At 42.0% G+C, this 17,519-nt stretch overlaps 1 protein-coding gene across 1 annotated transcript; it reads right to left on the bottom strand.

Moving 5' to 3' along the window:
* Nucleotides 1-1,463: 1,463 nt before the first annotated feature.
* Nucleotides 1,464-17,032, bottom strand: TERF1 (telomeric repeat binding factor 1). Its single transcript, XM_053248425.1, has 9 exons — nt 16,705-17,032; nt 13,685-13,780; nt 12,811-12,941; nt 10,664-10,750; nt 8,756-8,905; nt 7,805-7,914; nt 5,323-5,426; nt 3,831-3,904; nt 1,464-2,818 (listed from the first exon to the last, which is right to left on the bottom strand). The coding sequence occupies exons 1-9, from the start codon at nt 16,931-16,933 to the stop codon at nt 2,660-2,662; spliced, it is 1,140 nt and encodes a 379-aa protein (XP_053104400.1). The 5' UTR covers nt 16,934-17,032; the 3' UTR covers nt 1,464-2,659.
* Nucleotides 17,033-17,519: the final 487 nt, after the last annotated feature.

Below are 17,519 nucleotides of genomic sequence, written 5' to 3'. Positions count from 1 at the left end.
TAATTTGTTATAATTGTGATGATCATGGTGTACAGCTCATGAAAACCCCAAATCCACAATCTCAGAAAATTAGAATATTACATGGAACCAAGAAGACAAGGATTGTAGAATAGAACAATATCGGACCTCTGAAAAGTATAAGCATGCATATGTATTCAGTACTTGGTTTGGGCCCCTTTTGCAGCAATTACTGCCTCAATGCGGCGTGGCATGGATGCTATCAGCCTGTGGCACTGATGAGGTGTTATGGAAGACCAGGATGCTTCATTAGCGGCCTTCAGCTCTTCTGCATTGTTTGGTCTCATGTCTCTCATCCTTCTCTTGGCAATGCCCCATAGATTCTCTATGGGGTCAGGTCAGGCGAGTTTGCTGGCCAATCAAGCACAGTACACTGTATACTTTTCAGAGGTCCGATATTGTTCTATTCTACAATCCTTGTCTTCTTGGTTCCATGTAATATTCTAATTTTCTGGGATTGTGGATTTGGGGTTTTCATGAGCTGTACACCATGATCACCACAATTATAGCAAATTAAGGCTTGACTTATCTCGCTTTGCATGTAATGCGTCTGTCTCATATCAGTTTCACCTTTTAATTTGCATTACTGAAATTAATGGACTTTTGCACAATATTCTAATTTTCCGAGTTTCACCTGTATACAACTGAAACCAGTTATTGTTTATATACCTTAGGCACATATACCTTATTGTCAGAGGACTGCCTGCTTTCTGTGAACTTCTGATAGGGAGGCTGCTTGGTGCTGCTTCACTGTATGGCTTTTATGGATAACTAGCTTTGTGCACAGATCCAACTGCTATGCAGTGTGATGAAGCTGCCACTGTGTGGCACATGTTCATCTGAACCACTCCCAATAACTGCTGAATATGATACAAGTTCACCAAGGGCCAAATTACACATGATGTTAAATGAACTGTTGGCTCTGATGTGCTTAGACTTTCATTGGTAGTTAACAGCTAGTTTCCCCTCTGGATCTTTAATATCCTGTGTAGTTTGGCTCTCAAAACTTCACACTTTAGCTTTTATTGTCATGGATTCTAGCTGGCACTCATCAAAAAGTGTTGAGATCTCCATTTTCAGGTCTACCTTGCCATAAGCTGCAGCTGTCCGACTGCCCTCATTTCTACACACCCAGGACTGTTCTAAGTATCATAACTATTTGAAATGCTTCAGCCAAGATCAGGCTTTACTATAAAACAGAAAATATAACCAGCAGAATAAATTATGAATTAAGTTCTAAATGACCTTTGCAAGGACAACTATTTATCTGCTCACCTCACACCATAGATTAAGGTAATTGATGTGAACCAGCTTCCCAAGTATTTGCAACTGAATCTTATTACAGGCCCAAGAATCTCAACAGTAAAGTCACCAAGCATTTAGAAGAAATACTTTGCTGGGAAAGAATTTGGAGAAAACATATACAATTAAAGAAACAATTAAAATTGATTATTAAAATTAAAATTTATTATACAAAGTTTCTTAAAACTTATACAATTAAAGAAACAAAAATCTTTTTACAGATATACTGCCACAGTATAGCTCTGCTAGTTCTTTGCAGATGCTTAGCTGACACCATGCACTTAACAGAAGAAAGTTAACCTGGCCATTCACAGGAGAACTTTGACGTTGATAGCTTTCCCATTAAGAAGCAGCACACTTTTGTATATCTGTTAACTGTTACCAGCATACATACAATCCCTGTTCTTCATTTCAGTGGAGACCAGGAAATGCACATAAGGTAGAGGCCTCCATAGTCAGTGGGACAGTAGGCAACCAAACATATGTCAGTAATTCTTTTGAGATTTAAGACAGATTCCCAAAACTCTGTCCAGAAACATAATATTATGGTCAAATAACATTAACATTATGAAGAATGTTTAAACAGTAAACCACTTTTCAACAAAAGCTCTGAAAGCATTTTGCATAGGTAAAAAGAATAAGATGTTTCTGTGTTCCAAAGAGGCTCCCAATCTAAAAACAAAACAAGGGAGGCAGCAGCTACTGGGAGGGCACTTTGCTGGGATGAATAGCAGCAATTACTGTTCCTCTACTAAATATGTTTAAAAAGCACCTTGTAAAGTGATGGCTTGATATATTTAGTAAGAATGACATATTTGACCAGTTAGCATGGATAATTGTAGGCCAAAATGATTCACTGCCCATGTTCTCCATATGGGCAACAATGCAAAAGGCCATAAAAGATTGTGTAGCAGTTTGCTTTGTCAAATCCATTGAGTTAAATAGAACTTGTGCTTAGATGTTTTAAGCATAATTAGCTTAGTATCAATATTTATGCAGTCATGCAGGAGATAAAGGCTCATGCCTGTTACCAAGCTCAAGCTGTCAGAAGAGAATGACTGCTTTTAAAATAAGTCTTTTTTGGGCTATGTGACCTAAGCTTATTCATCTGTAAGCTTTCTTGATGTGACTAACAGATTTGAGAACCAACTTAGATGCATATAGAGGGGGGAAAGAGAAGACTCTAAGAAGAAATGCTAAAGGCTTTATCAGTTGATCATAATTAAACAAATGCTTCACTGTTTTTCTAAACCACTTAAGTTCCCTGATCAAGTGGTTAAATCAGAAATACAATACTTCTTCACAGACTCTTAACAGGTGAAGAGTTTGGGACAGACAGCTAGTTGATCCCTAACCTTTCCATAGTTCTCCATCGATCTTTCAGCATTACATTAGTTCGATGAGTGAAGTCATAATGTTGAAGAATTTGAGTCCAGTTTCCCACTCCAAACTTTCGCACACCATCTCTTAGTTTCTGATCGTCTTCCCAACGCCATCGCTTTAGATGGGGAAAAAAGCATATGAAGTTCAAACATAAATGGTATTTTACCAAGAGCCAGAAAGGAAAGGGGTCCTGTCAGCTTGACTTTTATGACTGCAACAGTTAAATCCTTTGTATGCTTGCATCCTACAGAAGTGCAGCATTGCAAGAATTGTTGTTCCCACTTTTGGCATGGTTGAAAAAAATAAAATTTTGCTGAGGTGGAATCTGAAATAGGAGGACTGTCTTTGACACGAAACCTCTCTCTCAAAAGCCAGTATTTTGATGGAAACCTTAAGCCTACAAGGGCTGATATGCTCTACGAGACAAAAATGGAATGGCCAATTGCAAAATATGTGACTAATTTTTCCAAACTGCATCATTTTAAAAGCAGTAACTCATTTATTTCCAGGTTATCTACATTTTTATTTATGACCTATATTGAGAAATACATCCTGCAAGGAATCAAGATAGGCAAAATTCACTCAACAGTTATCACATGACTTAATGAATCATCTTTTCAGTAACAAAGTGAAAATCCCCCTTACAAAATACTGAAAAGAGAATTATTCCAGTGCTATTGGGAGAAAGAATGTGTGTGTCACTCTGTTCGATGCTTCCTCTATCAATAGAAGGAATACTGCACTCATGCAATGAGTTCTTCCATTCTGCAAGCAGAAGGAGCTTTTGGAGCACCACTCGAAAGGTTTAGATGTCACCCATTGTACTATCAAAGTAAAGGCAGAGTTTACAGTGCATTGTTTTAGGGGAAGGCACAAAATGCAGCTCAGAGATACTGAATGAGGATACTGTTAGACACTGGGCAACATCCAGATTAGTGCTCCATCAGCAGAAGCTCCTGTTATCAGAAGGAGAGACCCCTTTGCTCACACAATGCTTTTGTACATGGAAGGAGCTTTTGCTAATAGAGCCCTAGTCTAGATGCTTCCCATTCATTTTATGAATATACCACTTGATATCTATCCATCTTCTTATAGTCCCATATTAGACCCACTTCCGTTAAACATACCTGTTTCTTCTGACCAGCTGGCAGAGATTTGTTACGGTGCTGGCCGTTTTCAGTATTCTGAAGATCTCCCTTAACTAATTTAAGCACACAAAGCAAACAACGATTTTTGAACTCAAGTGTCAGCATAATTTAATCATTTAATTACTTTTAAGTAGTTTTAAAGATCAGCACCACATTGGAAGCAGAGAACTAACTAGCAGCTGAACTAGAACACGTAACACAACAACGTTTGGGGCCTCTAATGCAGGTGTCATTGGAAGTTGGAACTTGTGCTTACAACACTTTGAAGGATGGGTGTCTTGATAAGATTAAAGATACAAAGATGCATGGAAACTGAAAACATGGCCTCTAACATAGCAACCATAGTTGAACATACTGAACAATTGGAGTTTTGTTTTGTTTTTAATTTAAATCCACCTATGTGATCAAATAAGCAAGAACACTATTTTTTCTGTAGCAAATGCCTCCTTCCATTGTACCTGGAACAGAAGGCAATTATGTATCTAATGGCACTGTTACACACATGGAACATAATCTGTTATTTTCACCATTTGTGTGTATTTGCATTGCTTGTATGTGATATTGTGTACTGTACCACTACAGAGATTATTGAAGGGTGGCAAAAATAGTCAACACTTAGGGATGAGGGAATATGAACAGCCTGCTGCTTCATATAGCCAGGGTTCACTTTTAAATTTTATCAATAAGGAGATATGTTGATCAAGAATAAAAGCATTACAACCTTTAATGGTACAAGCATTAGATATCATACATATCTAAGCTATAATAAATCAGTAAGCTCCAGGTTTTGCGACCATTCTAGATAATGTTAGTTTAGCACCAACTGAACACACTAGCAAAATCTTACAATGAAATGTTTAGTTAGCTGTTATGTATGTCATCAACACAGGTAAATACAATGGCATAATTGTTCTGGATTTGATACATTGAAAGGTCATGGATCTGCAGAACTCACACTTAAGCGGCAGCATATAGTAGACACTTTATACAGTGACATAGAAAGCTGCCTTGTACAGAATCAGATCATTGGTCCATCTAGTTCAGTACTATCTACAGTGAGCAGGGGCAGCTGTCCAGGATTTCAGACAGGCATTTTCCAGCCCTACCTGGTGATACCAGGAATTGAACCTGGAACCCTTTGCATTCAGAGCATTTACTCTACTACCAAGCTATAGTCCCTTCCCTCATGTTCTGTGTGTGATAAATTGTTTTAAGGTTTTCATTTTAATTTGTTTTATGCTGTAAGCCACCTAGAGATGGAAGTTTGGGGCAGTCTACGAATTTGAGAAATAAATAGAACTCTACTAGGATACACTATTTTCATATTCTAAAGCCATTGTGTCATCTAATACTTTTGAAAAGTTTGTATTAAGTACATTGTCCCAAGATATCCAGGTACACATTCCATCGGTTCAAAAACTATAGTGGTTTCTTACAAGTTTATATACATTCAAGGATCTGCAATGCTTACTTTGAAGAGTATTCGTTTTGCTTTGTGTTTTGGCTTCCTTAGAAATCTGTCCAGAATTCCAAAATGCTTGACTGGATAAGGAACCAGACTCTTCTTGGTCATATCTATAACAGGAATCATATAAAAATGGGGAAAAAACCCCACAATAAAATGACTACTGAAATACTTTGGCATTCATGACACAAAATACTAATTTCTCTTCACCTTGCCTCCAACTGAATCCTTTTGTTGGATGGCATTTACACTGTGTTTGGAGAAGATGGAAGAGAACACTATTTAAGAACAAATCACAATAATGGCCACATTCCATTAATATAGCCACCACTAGCACTAAATGTAGTAACAAACGTAATACCCTGCCCCAAATTTACTAACCCTAAAACCTTAGTGTAAGCAGTCAACCGCCTCATACCCAAACCCAAATAATATTTTGTTTTATATTGAGTTATGGTACTCTTACCCAGTTTAGCTTGTATTTTGCAGATCTATCACTGGCTGACATCCATCCTAGTATCAGCACTGCACTATGACAGAGGGGCGATTTTCACCTATGTCCCTTTCCCTCTGAAGTTCATAATACCTCCCAAAAATATGTCCCTGAGGGCCATACAACCTTCAGGGCCTCCACATGTTTTTGGGAAGCATAGTGTGCTTCAGAGAGGAGGAGACAGGTGAAAATGCTGGTTCCCACCACTGCGCCTGTGCGATGAGGTGAGGGGTGGGTGGGGTTGTGCTCCCGTCACCTGAAGCAGGCACAGCGCCACCACCTTGGCTCCCCCTCCACGTGTCTGGGACTGGCTAATCAGGGGAAGGAGGTGGTCTGATTGTGACCCGGCCACCTCCATTCCGGGAGATGTGACCCGGTTGCTCTGCAGCCTGGCACTCACCCACCCGGTTGTCAGTGAGGGATAGATGGCCACCTGCAGGGGCCAAGTAGGAATTTGGTGGTGGGGGACCACTGGATTGGCACTAGGTGCGGCTTTTTCCCCACCTACTTCTCATCGAGTATTGGGTTAGGGTAATAGGTAGGCACTGAAGGTAACCAGTCACTTGGCAGGAGAGGGAGGGTGTTGGGTAGGTGGACTGATTAATGGTGGTTTTTGGCTGGAGGGGCATTCGGGGTGTGGAGGGGGCAAGCAACAGCCCTTCAGTGTTTTTATGGCCCAGAGGGTTGGGAATGGCCCCCACTCAGGGTGGGTGGGTGGCTTGGGTTTCCCCCCACCTCAGCGGGGGGGAAACTGCAGTGAGAGGAAGTCAGGACCTTGTGCCTGACTGACTCAGTACCCAGCCCTTCACCCTGGTGTGGGATGGCCCTCCCTAGCAGGCAGTCCCACACAGGAGTACCACCTGCACTCTGGTTAGTTAGGTACCTCATTGCAAGGCTCATTCCGCTGTACATTAATAAAGTGGCCCTATTTTACTCCAACTAAGTGTGTCCTGTCTTCATTGGGGTCTGGGGGTGCAACTGTCCTTCCCCTGTACTGCTAGCATTGCACTAGTCTGAATGTCAGCTACTATGTTTCCGTCTCCAGATAAAGAACCCTCTTTTTTTAATGTCATGTGAACTCTAGTACAAAGATCTGTTGATAGAATCTATTTCAGCTAAATTCAGTAAATTGTAGGGCACAACATACACATGTGTAGTTCCGAGATATGAACAAGTTGCTAAGGGAAATAAAATGCGTTTTTTTCTACTCAGAAAAATCATCTCAGTGATGGTTTAGTGTTATAGAGATGGGTAGTGAATAGCTTTTATCACCTAGAGAGGAGTAGTAGTTTTGTTGAAAATGCGAGAGCCATCGGTATAGTTTGATAAACTTACACCCAAAAGTTTTATTTGTGCTGCAGACAGGTAGGAATTTGGGTTTTCAAAGTTCCCAGTATTTGTTTTAAAATGCCTTCTAATATTTTACTAGCCGGTGCTGCTTCTCCTACCTTTCAGCAGGGCCCCTAACTCAAGTGCCAACCAACCCACATCTCAAGCGCCTCACAGCTTCCTAGATGTTCATTTTCTCTTTGCCTGCCCAAGCATTGTCATGTCACTGCCAGCCACCCTTCTCCCAATACTACTTTGACAGCTTCTCATAGCTGGTAGAAGTGAATAGTAAGGAGGTATAATAGCAAAGCTGCATTACAGCAGTGGGGAAGTCCCATTTGCAGACCAGAGTAGCATCTGCTAGTCAGACAAGAACCTGCTCTTCTAAAGCAAGACAACTTGATGTATGGTGCCAGACTAGAGGAGGTCCCTGAAGAAAACAGGTTGGCTGTTGTGTGGAGATGTGACAAGGAACACCTGCACCTTACTAGAAAGCTAATTTTAAAAGAAGGTGTTATCCTAATGACATGCTAAAAAGATAAAGCCTGCATCTTGAGAAAAAAGTCTGTGCAAAGCCCCACTAGCTCCTATGCTACTGTGTTAAATTAAAGCTGTAGCCACAAGAACCACAGTTCAAGAGGACAGTCATTTTAAGATGTTACAAACCTGTGTGCGCTTCCTAAGTAGTTCTCTTTGTTTGTTTCAATTATGCCATCATATTGCGTGTGTACCATTATTTGTCCTGATCTTTTAGTCTCCACCTCTTTTCTAGCTTCCTGTAAGAATAGAGTGGTAGTGTCAGCTTAAACTACAACCAACTTGATAGTAATGGATTGGTCTTAGAAACACTGGACTACATCTAGACTAGCAAGATGTAGCTCAAGGGAAGCAACATCTGTTCCAGATTAGTTCTCGCACTAGTGGAAAAATGCGGACACACTGCAGGTATGCATTTCAGAGAAGGTCTTCCACTAGTGGCTGGGCAGCATCACAGAGCACTGCAACTTCATAGGAAGGTGTCTTATACTGAGTCAGACCCTTGGTCTATCTAGCTCAGTATTGTCTGCACAGACTGTCAGCAGCTTCTTCAGAGTTGCAGTCAGGAGTCTCTCTCAGCCCTGTCTTGGAGATGTCAGGGAGGGAACTTGGAACCTTCTACCTGCAAGAATGCAAGTGCTCTTTCAAGAGCAGCCCCTATCCCCTAAGGGGAATATCTTACAGTGCTCACACATGTAGTCTCCCATTCAAATACCAACCAGGGAAGACCCTGCTTAGCAAAGAGGATAATTCATGCTTCAAACAGCTCTACAAACCTCTTAAGTGCATGCAACACTTAAGTTGCACTATTGCAATACTACCAGGAACATCAGCCACTATATCTACTATAATTTTTATTTTGGTAGTACTACATGAAGTTTTAAATAACATAGTTCAATGAGAAATAAGTCCACTTTTTTACAGCTTAAACTGACAAATAACTACACAAATTTGAATTTTTCAAGTTAGAATCCTGAAAATTTTTCACCTTTTAATCAACTTTATTCTATTTTTACTATTCATTTAATTTTGCACAAAGTGAGTATTCACATGGAGATATGTTCCTTGCTTTCAACATACCTGCATAAGAAAATTATTAGAGTCTTCATTCAAAAATGTATTGATGTAAGATTTGATTTTCTCTGTCATAAGACTGAAACTGAAACGCTGGAGAAATTGATGATAGGGATCTTTCTGCTTCGTTACTGCAGCCAGCTTCATTTGCCAAGGCTAAACTTAGAAAATCCAGAATTATGATAAATGTTTCAATATGTCCACTGCATCCTACCAATCCTACCTTGAACACACTAGAAGTTCCACACAGATAGGTTCAGTACAAACATTGTTCTGATACAAGTGTTATTCCAGTTTCTGCTGTGCAAGTTACGCGGTTTGCCTTGAGTACTCAAACTATTCCAATCAATTTTTGATAGCCCTTGGGAGCAGACATACAGGAGAGGCTTTTATTACATCTCTCAGTCTTGTGGAAATATGTTGGGGAATAAGAATAGAGATTGCAAATTAAAACAGCAATGGTTAATTTCTTCATCTTGGTGACTAGGTAATCCTCAGCCAAGCTGCTCGGTGGTCAGAGGCATAGCTCAGCCCTTTCCCCAGTTACATCATGCCTGCAACTTGGCAAGGAATCTGGCCTCCCAGGCTGAAGTTTCCTACTTTAGGAAACTGGGAGCAAGGAAGAGGAAGGTTGCTTTGCTTGCTCTGAAGTGCCTTGTGGGGCTGTGTAGAAGACACTCATACAAACTCCACATTCACAATGCTCCAGAGGACACCCCAACCCCTTACTTGCCCAAGTTTCCTGACTGTAGGGAATCTGCTAGCTGGGCATGAAGCAGCGCACACCTCTTGCAACCTTTTCTTCCAGCCTTATGCAAAATTGCTTTGGGCGATGTGACATGACACTTGCAGGCCTCCTTCCAATTGGGAAATCCAAAGTTTCAGGCACTCAGAGTGTGAACTGTGGTGCAAGTGAGAGGTTGCTCCTTGCAGATCCTTTCGGAAACATGGAGATATCTGGATTCAGATATGGCCTATGAGCCACCAATTGGTCATCATTTAAACAACTTTACTTATTACTGAATATTATTTTCTTAGTTTACTCATTGTTTCACATATTAAGGAGGGCAAAACAGCAAATAGTAGTATTACCAGAAGGATGAAGGGCAGCAAAAGGAGAGAGCATATCTCAAACCCAAAACTATTATTTGAAAGCAGTTTGTAAGTCTATTGTCTTACATTGTGAACAGAATTGCACTAACGCTACTCATTTGTGTATAGCACAGTAACACAAATTCAAATCACCCCAAGTGTCACATTTTTTCAACTCAAGCATTTTTGTTACCATTTTATCTCTGTGTTTTCTTTCAAAGGCATTATCGGTTGATCACCTTCTCTTTCCACCCACATTCCCCTCTTCATTATCGTTTTGTTTCTACATCTCTTCACCCTTATCTACCACTCTGTGCTCAGCAGAAAAGAGCACAAGGATTTCACTCTCCCAGCAATTCATGCCAGTAGAGACTCTTAGATACAGCCAAGCCATGTGTTATCCTATGCTGCTCCCACTTTTGATTGGTTTGGGTGGGCTTTAAATGATGGAAACTTAGAACTTCACTGAGGGGCCACAAATGGACAGCAAAGTATTCAATATACCCACCTTATGTTATATCTAGAATGCCCATGCTAGGGAAAGTCAGTTTATTGTCTAGATAAGACTTCAGTATCTTCATAAGTTTTAAATTGGCTAAATCCACTAAAATAATTTTCAGCTACTTTCTAGAGAATTAGAGCTATTGGTGTCAGTGTCTCCAAAAGAAGTAGTAAGTTCTGAGATAAAGTATGGAAATCTACCAAGGTTATCCTGAGGATTTGATGCATTTTGACCTTAAATAGCTCTTTAGTTCCAGAACAAGCTGTCCAGCTTTACTAAGCCTTTGTACTCATCAGAATTGAAAAAAGATTCACTATTACCTCATTTGAGAAAGGTTCTGGAAACAGTCTTTCTAGGACTTCTGTAGCTTCTTTAAAATATCCTTTTTCCATATGCACTGCTACAGCCTACAAGGAAGACATATCTGTCATCTATTACATATTTTGAAGAATGTATTGATTGGTTTGTACAAAGTAAAGTAATACTTCCCGATGATCTACAGATAACAAATTTTGCATACACAATCTTGCCACTGAAACTGGCTGAATGCACTACTTTTAAAACCAGAATATGTTCGCTGAATAGTTTAAATTATTGAGTGTTTAAAGATCTGTTGAGAACAATAATTCCAAAAGACATCATGCCCAAGAGAAAAAGATCTGATTCAAATTTACCATAGTAATTATTAAATAAAATAAATAAATAAATAATGTTCACAGTTGAAACATACTACAAATTTCAAACTATTCTTTTGCTTCCCTTTTGGAAGAACATTAATACAAAATTCTATGACATATAGAGGTGGCCCTCAAATAGTGATTTTGCCCATTTGAGGGCCACCTTCCTGTTTACCAAATTAATTATCACGGGAGTAGGTTCAGTTGTTTGTGGTTTTCTCCCCCACCCCCAACTAAATTGGCATACAGTTTAGATAGCTGCTCTCCCAGCTGGCAAGCAGGGAGTTGCTCCACTTCTTTAAACCTCCCTGCATGTCAGCTGAGAAGTGGGGAGGTTTAAAGTTTAAATAGCCACTCTCCCTATGCAGGCTGCTCCATCCACTCTCTCTGTGAGCGAAAATTGTTTAGCTAAGGAACCTAACCTCATTTTTTTCGGTCAGCTCAAGTACTCCAATATCATGGTTTCCACAAATGTTACCCCTGTGATATTAGAGGGCCTCTTGGATTTCATTTCTTGAACTTTGCTAACAGTGCAATCTACATAAAATGACTTTGCCAGGTCAACAACAGGCCTCACCAACTAGTTTATTTTATTTTATTAAAACATTTCTATACCGTCTTTAGTTGCAACTAAAACTTTGGATTCGTATAAAGGGTGTCACTTCCATTGGAATTGACCCTAGAACAGTCAATATTCACTGTGCACTTTGGGAAAAGGGGAATTCCAAAGCTGGAATCCCTGGCGCCCACCACCAGGAGGCATCAGAACATGGAACAAGTGCCTCAGGTAGAGCGCTGCTGGGGGGCCCTTTAACTGCCTGCTCAGCACTGGTGCGGGGGCAGCACAGTGATGTTTGGGAGCTTGTTGGGGTGTGGTGGGCAGGGAGTGATTCTGGGAAGCCCACATGGCTGCTGGGAGGAGCATGGGCTTTGTGAGGATTATAGTCTCAAATCCCAGTCATCCCACAGCAGACCCATGGCTACACCGTCAAATCTGCTTCTAAGTCAGAGGCTGACAAATCCCAGGTGTCTGGGAGCTATGACACCTAGAAGTTTAACTGTGGTGCCTAGACTAAGCTATTCAGAGGTAAGGTTATTTAATAAGACCTTTATTTGTTCCAGGGAACCTCGTTTGTGTTCCACGTACGTTACTTTAAAAAGCGATACAGAGAAGCCCATTCACCCGCCCCCCCAATAACATTCATCAATAAACGAGGTAATTTTGTCAAGTATCCATTATCTGGCTCCTAAATTTTTGGACTGGCTCCTAGATACAAAGAAATTTTGTCAAGTCCTGCTTTAAGTTGTGCATCAGTCCTGGCGACTCTCTGCCATCAACAGCGGGCTGGCCATTGGATCAGCCACTGATGTTAATTCACCCCGATATCCACACAGACAATATCATTATTGTCCCAATAAGGTCCGCTGTACTATAAGGGACTTATTCACTTGCTTGTCCTCCAACGTGGCAAACATATTCCGTTCCAAAAGGGCTCACAACTGAAGAAAGAAACACACTAGCAACAGCCACTGGAGAGATGTGCTGGGGCTGAATAGGAACAGCTGCTTCCCCCCCTCCCCCCCATTTGATGAAAGCAAACTATAGTTCACAAAAGTTCATGCTACAATATATGTATTGCTCTAAGGGGTCACACAAGATGGTTTTTGCTGCTTACAAAGCCTACTGTCTGGAAATGGCTGCTTTTACTGGTCATTGATAGCACATATACAGACCAAGAGCCAATGTATTTCTATTCTAGTTGCATGGCATATACAGCTGAATAGCAGACCTGAATCTGAATTAAGCGCTTAATGTCTTCATGCAGTCGATCTTGCTTGTTTTGCACTTTTTGAAGTGAAATCCAAACAGATAATGCTTTTTCCAGTGGTGAAGTCCTTTGGTCATCCTCGAAACAACAATCTTAAGAGGAAATAAATTAAGAACAGTTATAATATTTCCAAAACACAGAAACGTTTACACACAATGTGAGTAACATACAGGAAGTTAACTTCCTCTTACTCTACTGTCTATATGACATTGTTGGTTGATGGAAAAAAGCTGGCCAAACATATTTAAGACACAGTCAATTGAAGTGTAAAGGACATCAAGATAGGCCACCTTTAATTTTGTGAACTGGTGGGGTCATATTAAGTTTAATATGCAATATATTTTCAGCATTAGGAGTTGTATCATAATACTGAGTTTAGCTATTAAAATATCACTTCCTTGAGAAATATTCCATCCTTTCTCCAAGTTATCCAGTGTGTATAGAAGATTAAAAAGGAGAGAAGTTAGTCACTCACTCACTTCACACCAGGTGAACACTATGAAGTGGGGCAGGGTCTCTCACCACTTGCAGGGATCTCTGTAGTTCAGCACAAAATGGAACCCTGTCCATGCCAGAGATCTTGGGAGAGGAGCAGGATGATACTCCAGATTTGTAAGCCTATCCATATTTGTCCCTCATGATTCATACCCTTAGCTGATCACTTGTCAAAATGTCGACCGCAAAGTCTTCAGGGCAAGGATATTTATTTCATCACTCTGTGAAGCACCATGTCTATTGACAGCACTGTATCATCACCACATCGGCCTCAGCTGATTAATCTGCATACAGTACAGGCATTGCAATGGAAATTAAATAAATTTAGCAAGATGTTTACCAAGCGATTTGCCTTCTGCAACATATGCCAAAAGCTGACAAAGGCACACTGTCTTCACTTGATGTGTTTCTGTTTTGCGTAATCCTTTGATAATAGCTGAAAGGAAAGCACATGATGACTAGATGAATTTTGCTCCTGCAGTGCCACTGTGTGGTTAACAAATATCAACAAACTTGACTGTCATCCTAAGCAAGGTTATCTGGAATTAAGTTGTACTAAATAAATAGAACTCGCTTCCAAGCTATATTCAGAGTCATGTTATATTTAATGGCATGCAGTGGAGCACTTTCACAGAAATGATGTAACTGATCAAACCATTAATACAATACATCATAATTACATTTATTTTTATTTTTAAAAAAATCAAAACTATACTATAATAGCACTTGTAAGCCATAGAGGGAGCCAGAGTTCAAGAGATTTTCAAGCCAGTTCCTAGAGTATAGCTGAATTTATGGGTGCCTCTAGAGACTGAATGATGATCCTATTCAGAGGTTCTTACAGAAGAATCTTAAAACTTGTAGCGGAGGCAACAAAGATGTGAACAGAGTCAGTGTCAAGACAAAGGCATCCTTATATGGGCCTCAAACAAATGGAGGCTGGCAGTGGTGGCTGGTCAGTAAGGGCAGGAGGGGCTGCCCCCTTCCCCCAAACTAACACGCTAGTAAAAGATCAGACTTACGGGTTGTCAGGGAAACCTCCAGAGCATGGAGCTTTCTGCAGCCCCTCCTCCTCTGCCTGTAATTTCTTCTTTGAGTCTTACTAGTTGGAACAGCTGCTTCTCAAGCTGCTCCAGCCAGTTTTATTCCGAGGGGTCTCCTCCTGGCACTGCCCCCAGGAAGGGGGAAATCGTCTTAAAAATATACTCCCTGAAGCAACCAGGAAGTGCATTTTTTACCCATTATTTTAGTTCTTCCTGGGGGCAGTGCCAGGATGAGCCCCTTAGGAATCAGACTGGCTGGAGCAGCCTGAGTAGCAGCTGTTGAAGCCAGTAAGAGCAAAATAGGAAGTACAGGCATGGGGGGAGGTGGCTGTAGAAAGCTCCCTGCTCTAGCAGATTCCTGGCTGCTGGTAAGTCCAATCTTTTACTAGCTCGTTAGCCTACTTTCCAGTAGCCTTATGAGATCACCCAGCATTCTCTGTGTGTGTGTCCATGTGTATGTCCCCCCACCCCATCAACTTTGCAATGTCTGGACCAATATAAACCATATTGGCTACAGTTGTAGGGACACCTCAACAGCGTAGTTTGTGATGTCATCCCCCCCAGTTCAAGATGGTGGACACGTAAACGTTTGAGGCACAAGTGCACTAACTTGCGGACTGTCTAACCGATATGAACCAAACCTGGTACAGTTGTAGTGAGTGACACACAGGGACACCTCAGTGGTGCAGTTTGTAATGATGCCCCCCACCCCGATTCAAGATGGCAGACACATGAACATTTGAGGTGCAAGAGATCTAACTTGTGGACCTTGATTTGAACCAAATTTAGTCCAGATCTAGAGACAGTGAAAGGAAAGGAAAAAAGGCTGATTAGTTCTTACTAGAACAACTTATTTTGTTTGGGGTGGGGATGCAATCCCCGCTTTCTCCCTCCCGTTCCTCATTTTGTCCTTTTTCAGCTTCCTGCCTCTCTCCCTGGCTTTTCTATTTTCTGCCTTCTCTCCCTCCACCGACTTTTCTGTTTTCTGTCTCCCCGTCCTACTTTTCTGCCTGTCCTCCTTTCCATTTTCCTCCATGCTGACAGGTTTGGGTAAATACCCAAGCCTGCTGCTGTGGAGGAGTGGATGGGTGGGTGGAGGCTCCTGCCCTGGTGATTGGGTTATCCACTGACCCCCTGCCACTACTGGAGACTGGAAACAAACCCAAGTGGCATAATAGGAAGACAACTGAACTTCAGTCAAGAATACTCAGGTTTAAAAGCCCCCTGGGCAACCTCAGGACTGCTGCTTTTACTCAGGTTTAAAAGCCCCCTGGGCATCCTCAGGTCCACCTGCTTCACTGTTTGTGCAGTTACTCAATTTCATCATGTTACTCCCAGTTCTGTGAAGGACTGGCAGGCAGCAAATATAACAATAAGTAACAATCTGTCATTACCAAACAAATAAAACCACACACACACGTTGTTCTAGTACGAACTAATCTGCCTACTTCCATACAGCTGGACTAAATTTGGTCCAAATTGGCTAGGCACTTCACAAATTAGCACACTTGCATCTCAAATGTTCATGCATCCGCCATCTTGAATCAAGGCGGACGGCATCATCACAAACTACACCATTCAAGTGTCCCTATGTGTGTGTACAACTGTACCCAATTTGGTTCATATTGGTCCAGGCATTGCAAAGCTGATAGTGGGGCACACAGAGACGGGATGCTAAAAGCTCCTAGAACCATGTGATCTCCTGAACCCCATATGTATTTCGAAGTAGGCACTACTACTTCAGTTCCAGTCAGTTTTTTAAACTGACTTCAGTTACAACGTGGCTTGAGGGCTACAGCTTCTGATGCAAAGTTTATTTTAGGAAGAGCTTTCACGGTATAGAGAATGGCACACCCTCTTTGGGGGGCAGAACTCCTGTTGTATGAACAGCTGACAGACAGGAAGACTGGCATGGCTGCACCGGTTGAATAGCAGGCGACCTTGTATGACATTTTACAAATGTCAGACCCTGCCGTGACCGAAAGTGGGGGAGAATTGGAGAACTCATCCATCACAGATTCTCCGTTTTTCTCTATTTTTTCCTCCTTGTTTCTAATGAGCCGAAGATACCCACTACCTTTTTACTATTCCGTGCCTTTGAAAGCAACACTTTGCACAGACCTTTGCAGGGCGCGAAGTTGTTTCCGGCATAGAAACGAATGGGGGGAAACCTTCGCCTGCAAGGAGCGCGTTTGCGTTGCCAGCTGCGGCACGAAAAGGCCAGCGCTGTCCAAGACGATCGCGCGACTCCAACACCACCAGCCTTTTCCCGCCGCAGACATCGCGAGAGTACGGGCTCGCTCGCGCACTCACTCACTCAACGCCAGGTCTCGGCTCCTCTCGAAGTCCCGGCGGTTGTTCTCACAGAAATGACGGCACAGACAGCGGCAGGCGAAGTCCAGTATCCAACCAGAGGCCACCGCCTCCACCTCCGGGAAAGGCACTTGCGAGCCAGGGTGGGTCGGGCCGCACTCGGCTCCAGCTCCAGAGGCCTGTGATGGGGAAGAGGTTGGGCTGGAAGCCGTTGGAGCCGTCTCGTTTTCCATTTTTCAAGTCGCGCGCGCTGCTGATGGCCAGGGCCCGACCTCCTTACGTCTACCGTCCTCATACGTCATCGGATTCTGTTCTGGCCACGCCTCCCTAGTGCCGCTCTCGATTACCGTATTTACCCTAATCGAGGATGATATACTAAATTTAAGATGACCCCTTTAGAAAGTAGAGGTTAAATACAGGTTAAACCTGCATTTACTCAAAAGGAGCAGGACTCTGAATTTAAGATGACCTCCTGGTTTTTTATTTAAAAAAAATTGTGGGGGGTGAGACCCTAGTTTTGGCTTAAGGTAAATAAAGTAGTCAGTGAGCTTTCTTCTTTCTACGGATTTCCTGTCACCCTATTCTTTACCCTCGCATGTTCGATTAGGAAACGGAAACGTAGTTACAGTTTTATTGGGTCTTTCATTCTTCCCCTTTGGGTTGCAAAACCTAGACAGCTCCGCCCTCAACGGGGATAGAGAGGACCGATGAGTGGGAAAGAGCTCCCATCCCAGTATTAATGACCATGCTAAGCGGGGGCGGCGGAGTGCGGCAGCGGGCGGCAAGAGCAAAAGCAAGAAGGCGCAGCTACTGCCGTCA

Source organism: Hemicordylus capensis, chromosome 4, assembly GCF_027244095.1.
Source record: "Hemicordylus capensis ecotype Gifberg chromosome 4, rHemCap1.1.pri, whole genome shotgun sequence".
NCBI classification, from domain to species: Eukaryota; Metazoa; Chordata; class Lepidosauria; order Squamata; family Cordylidae; genus Hemicordylus; species Hemicordylus capensis.
The sequence above is the reverse complement of the archived record's forward strand: the minus strand, read 5'-3'. Positions and strand labels throughout refer to the sequence as shown.

Coding starts and splice junctions, on each gene's coding strand:
- TERF1 (XM_053248425.1), bottom strand. CDS start 16,933: ATGGAAAACGAGACGGCTCCAACGGCTTCCAGCCCAACCTCTTCCCCA. Junction 10,751..12,810: donor AGCGCTTAATTCAGATTCAG/GTCTGCTATTCA, acceptor TCTTCCTTGTAG/GCTGTAGCAGTGCATATGGA. Junction 5,427..7,804: donor TACTTAGGAAGCGCACACAG/GTTTGTAACATC, acceptor TTCCTGTTATAG/ATATGACCAAGAAGAGTCTG.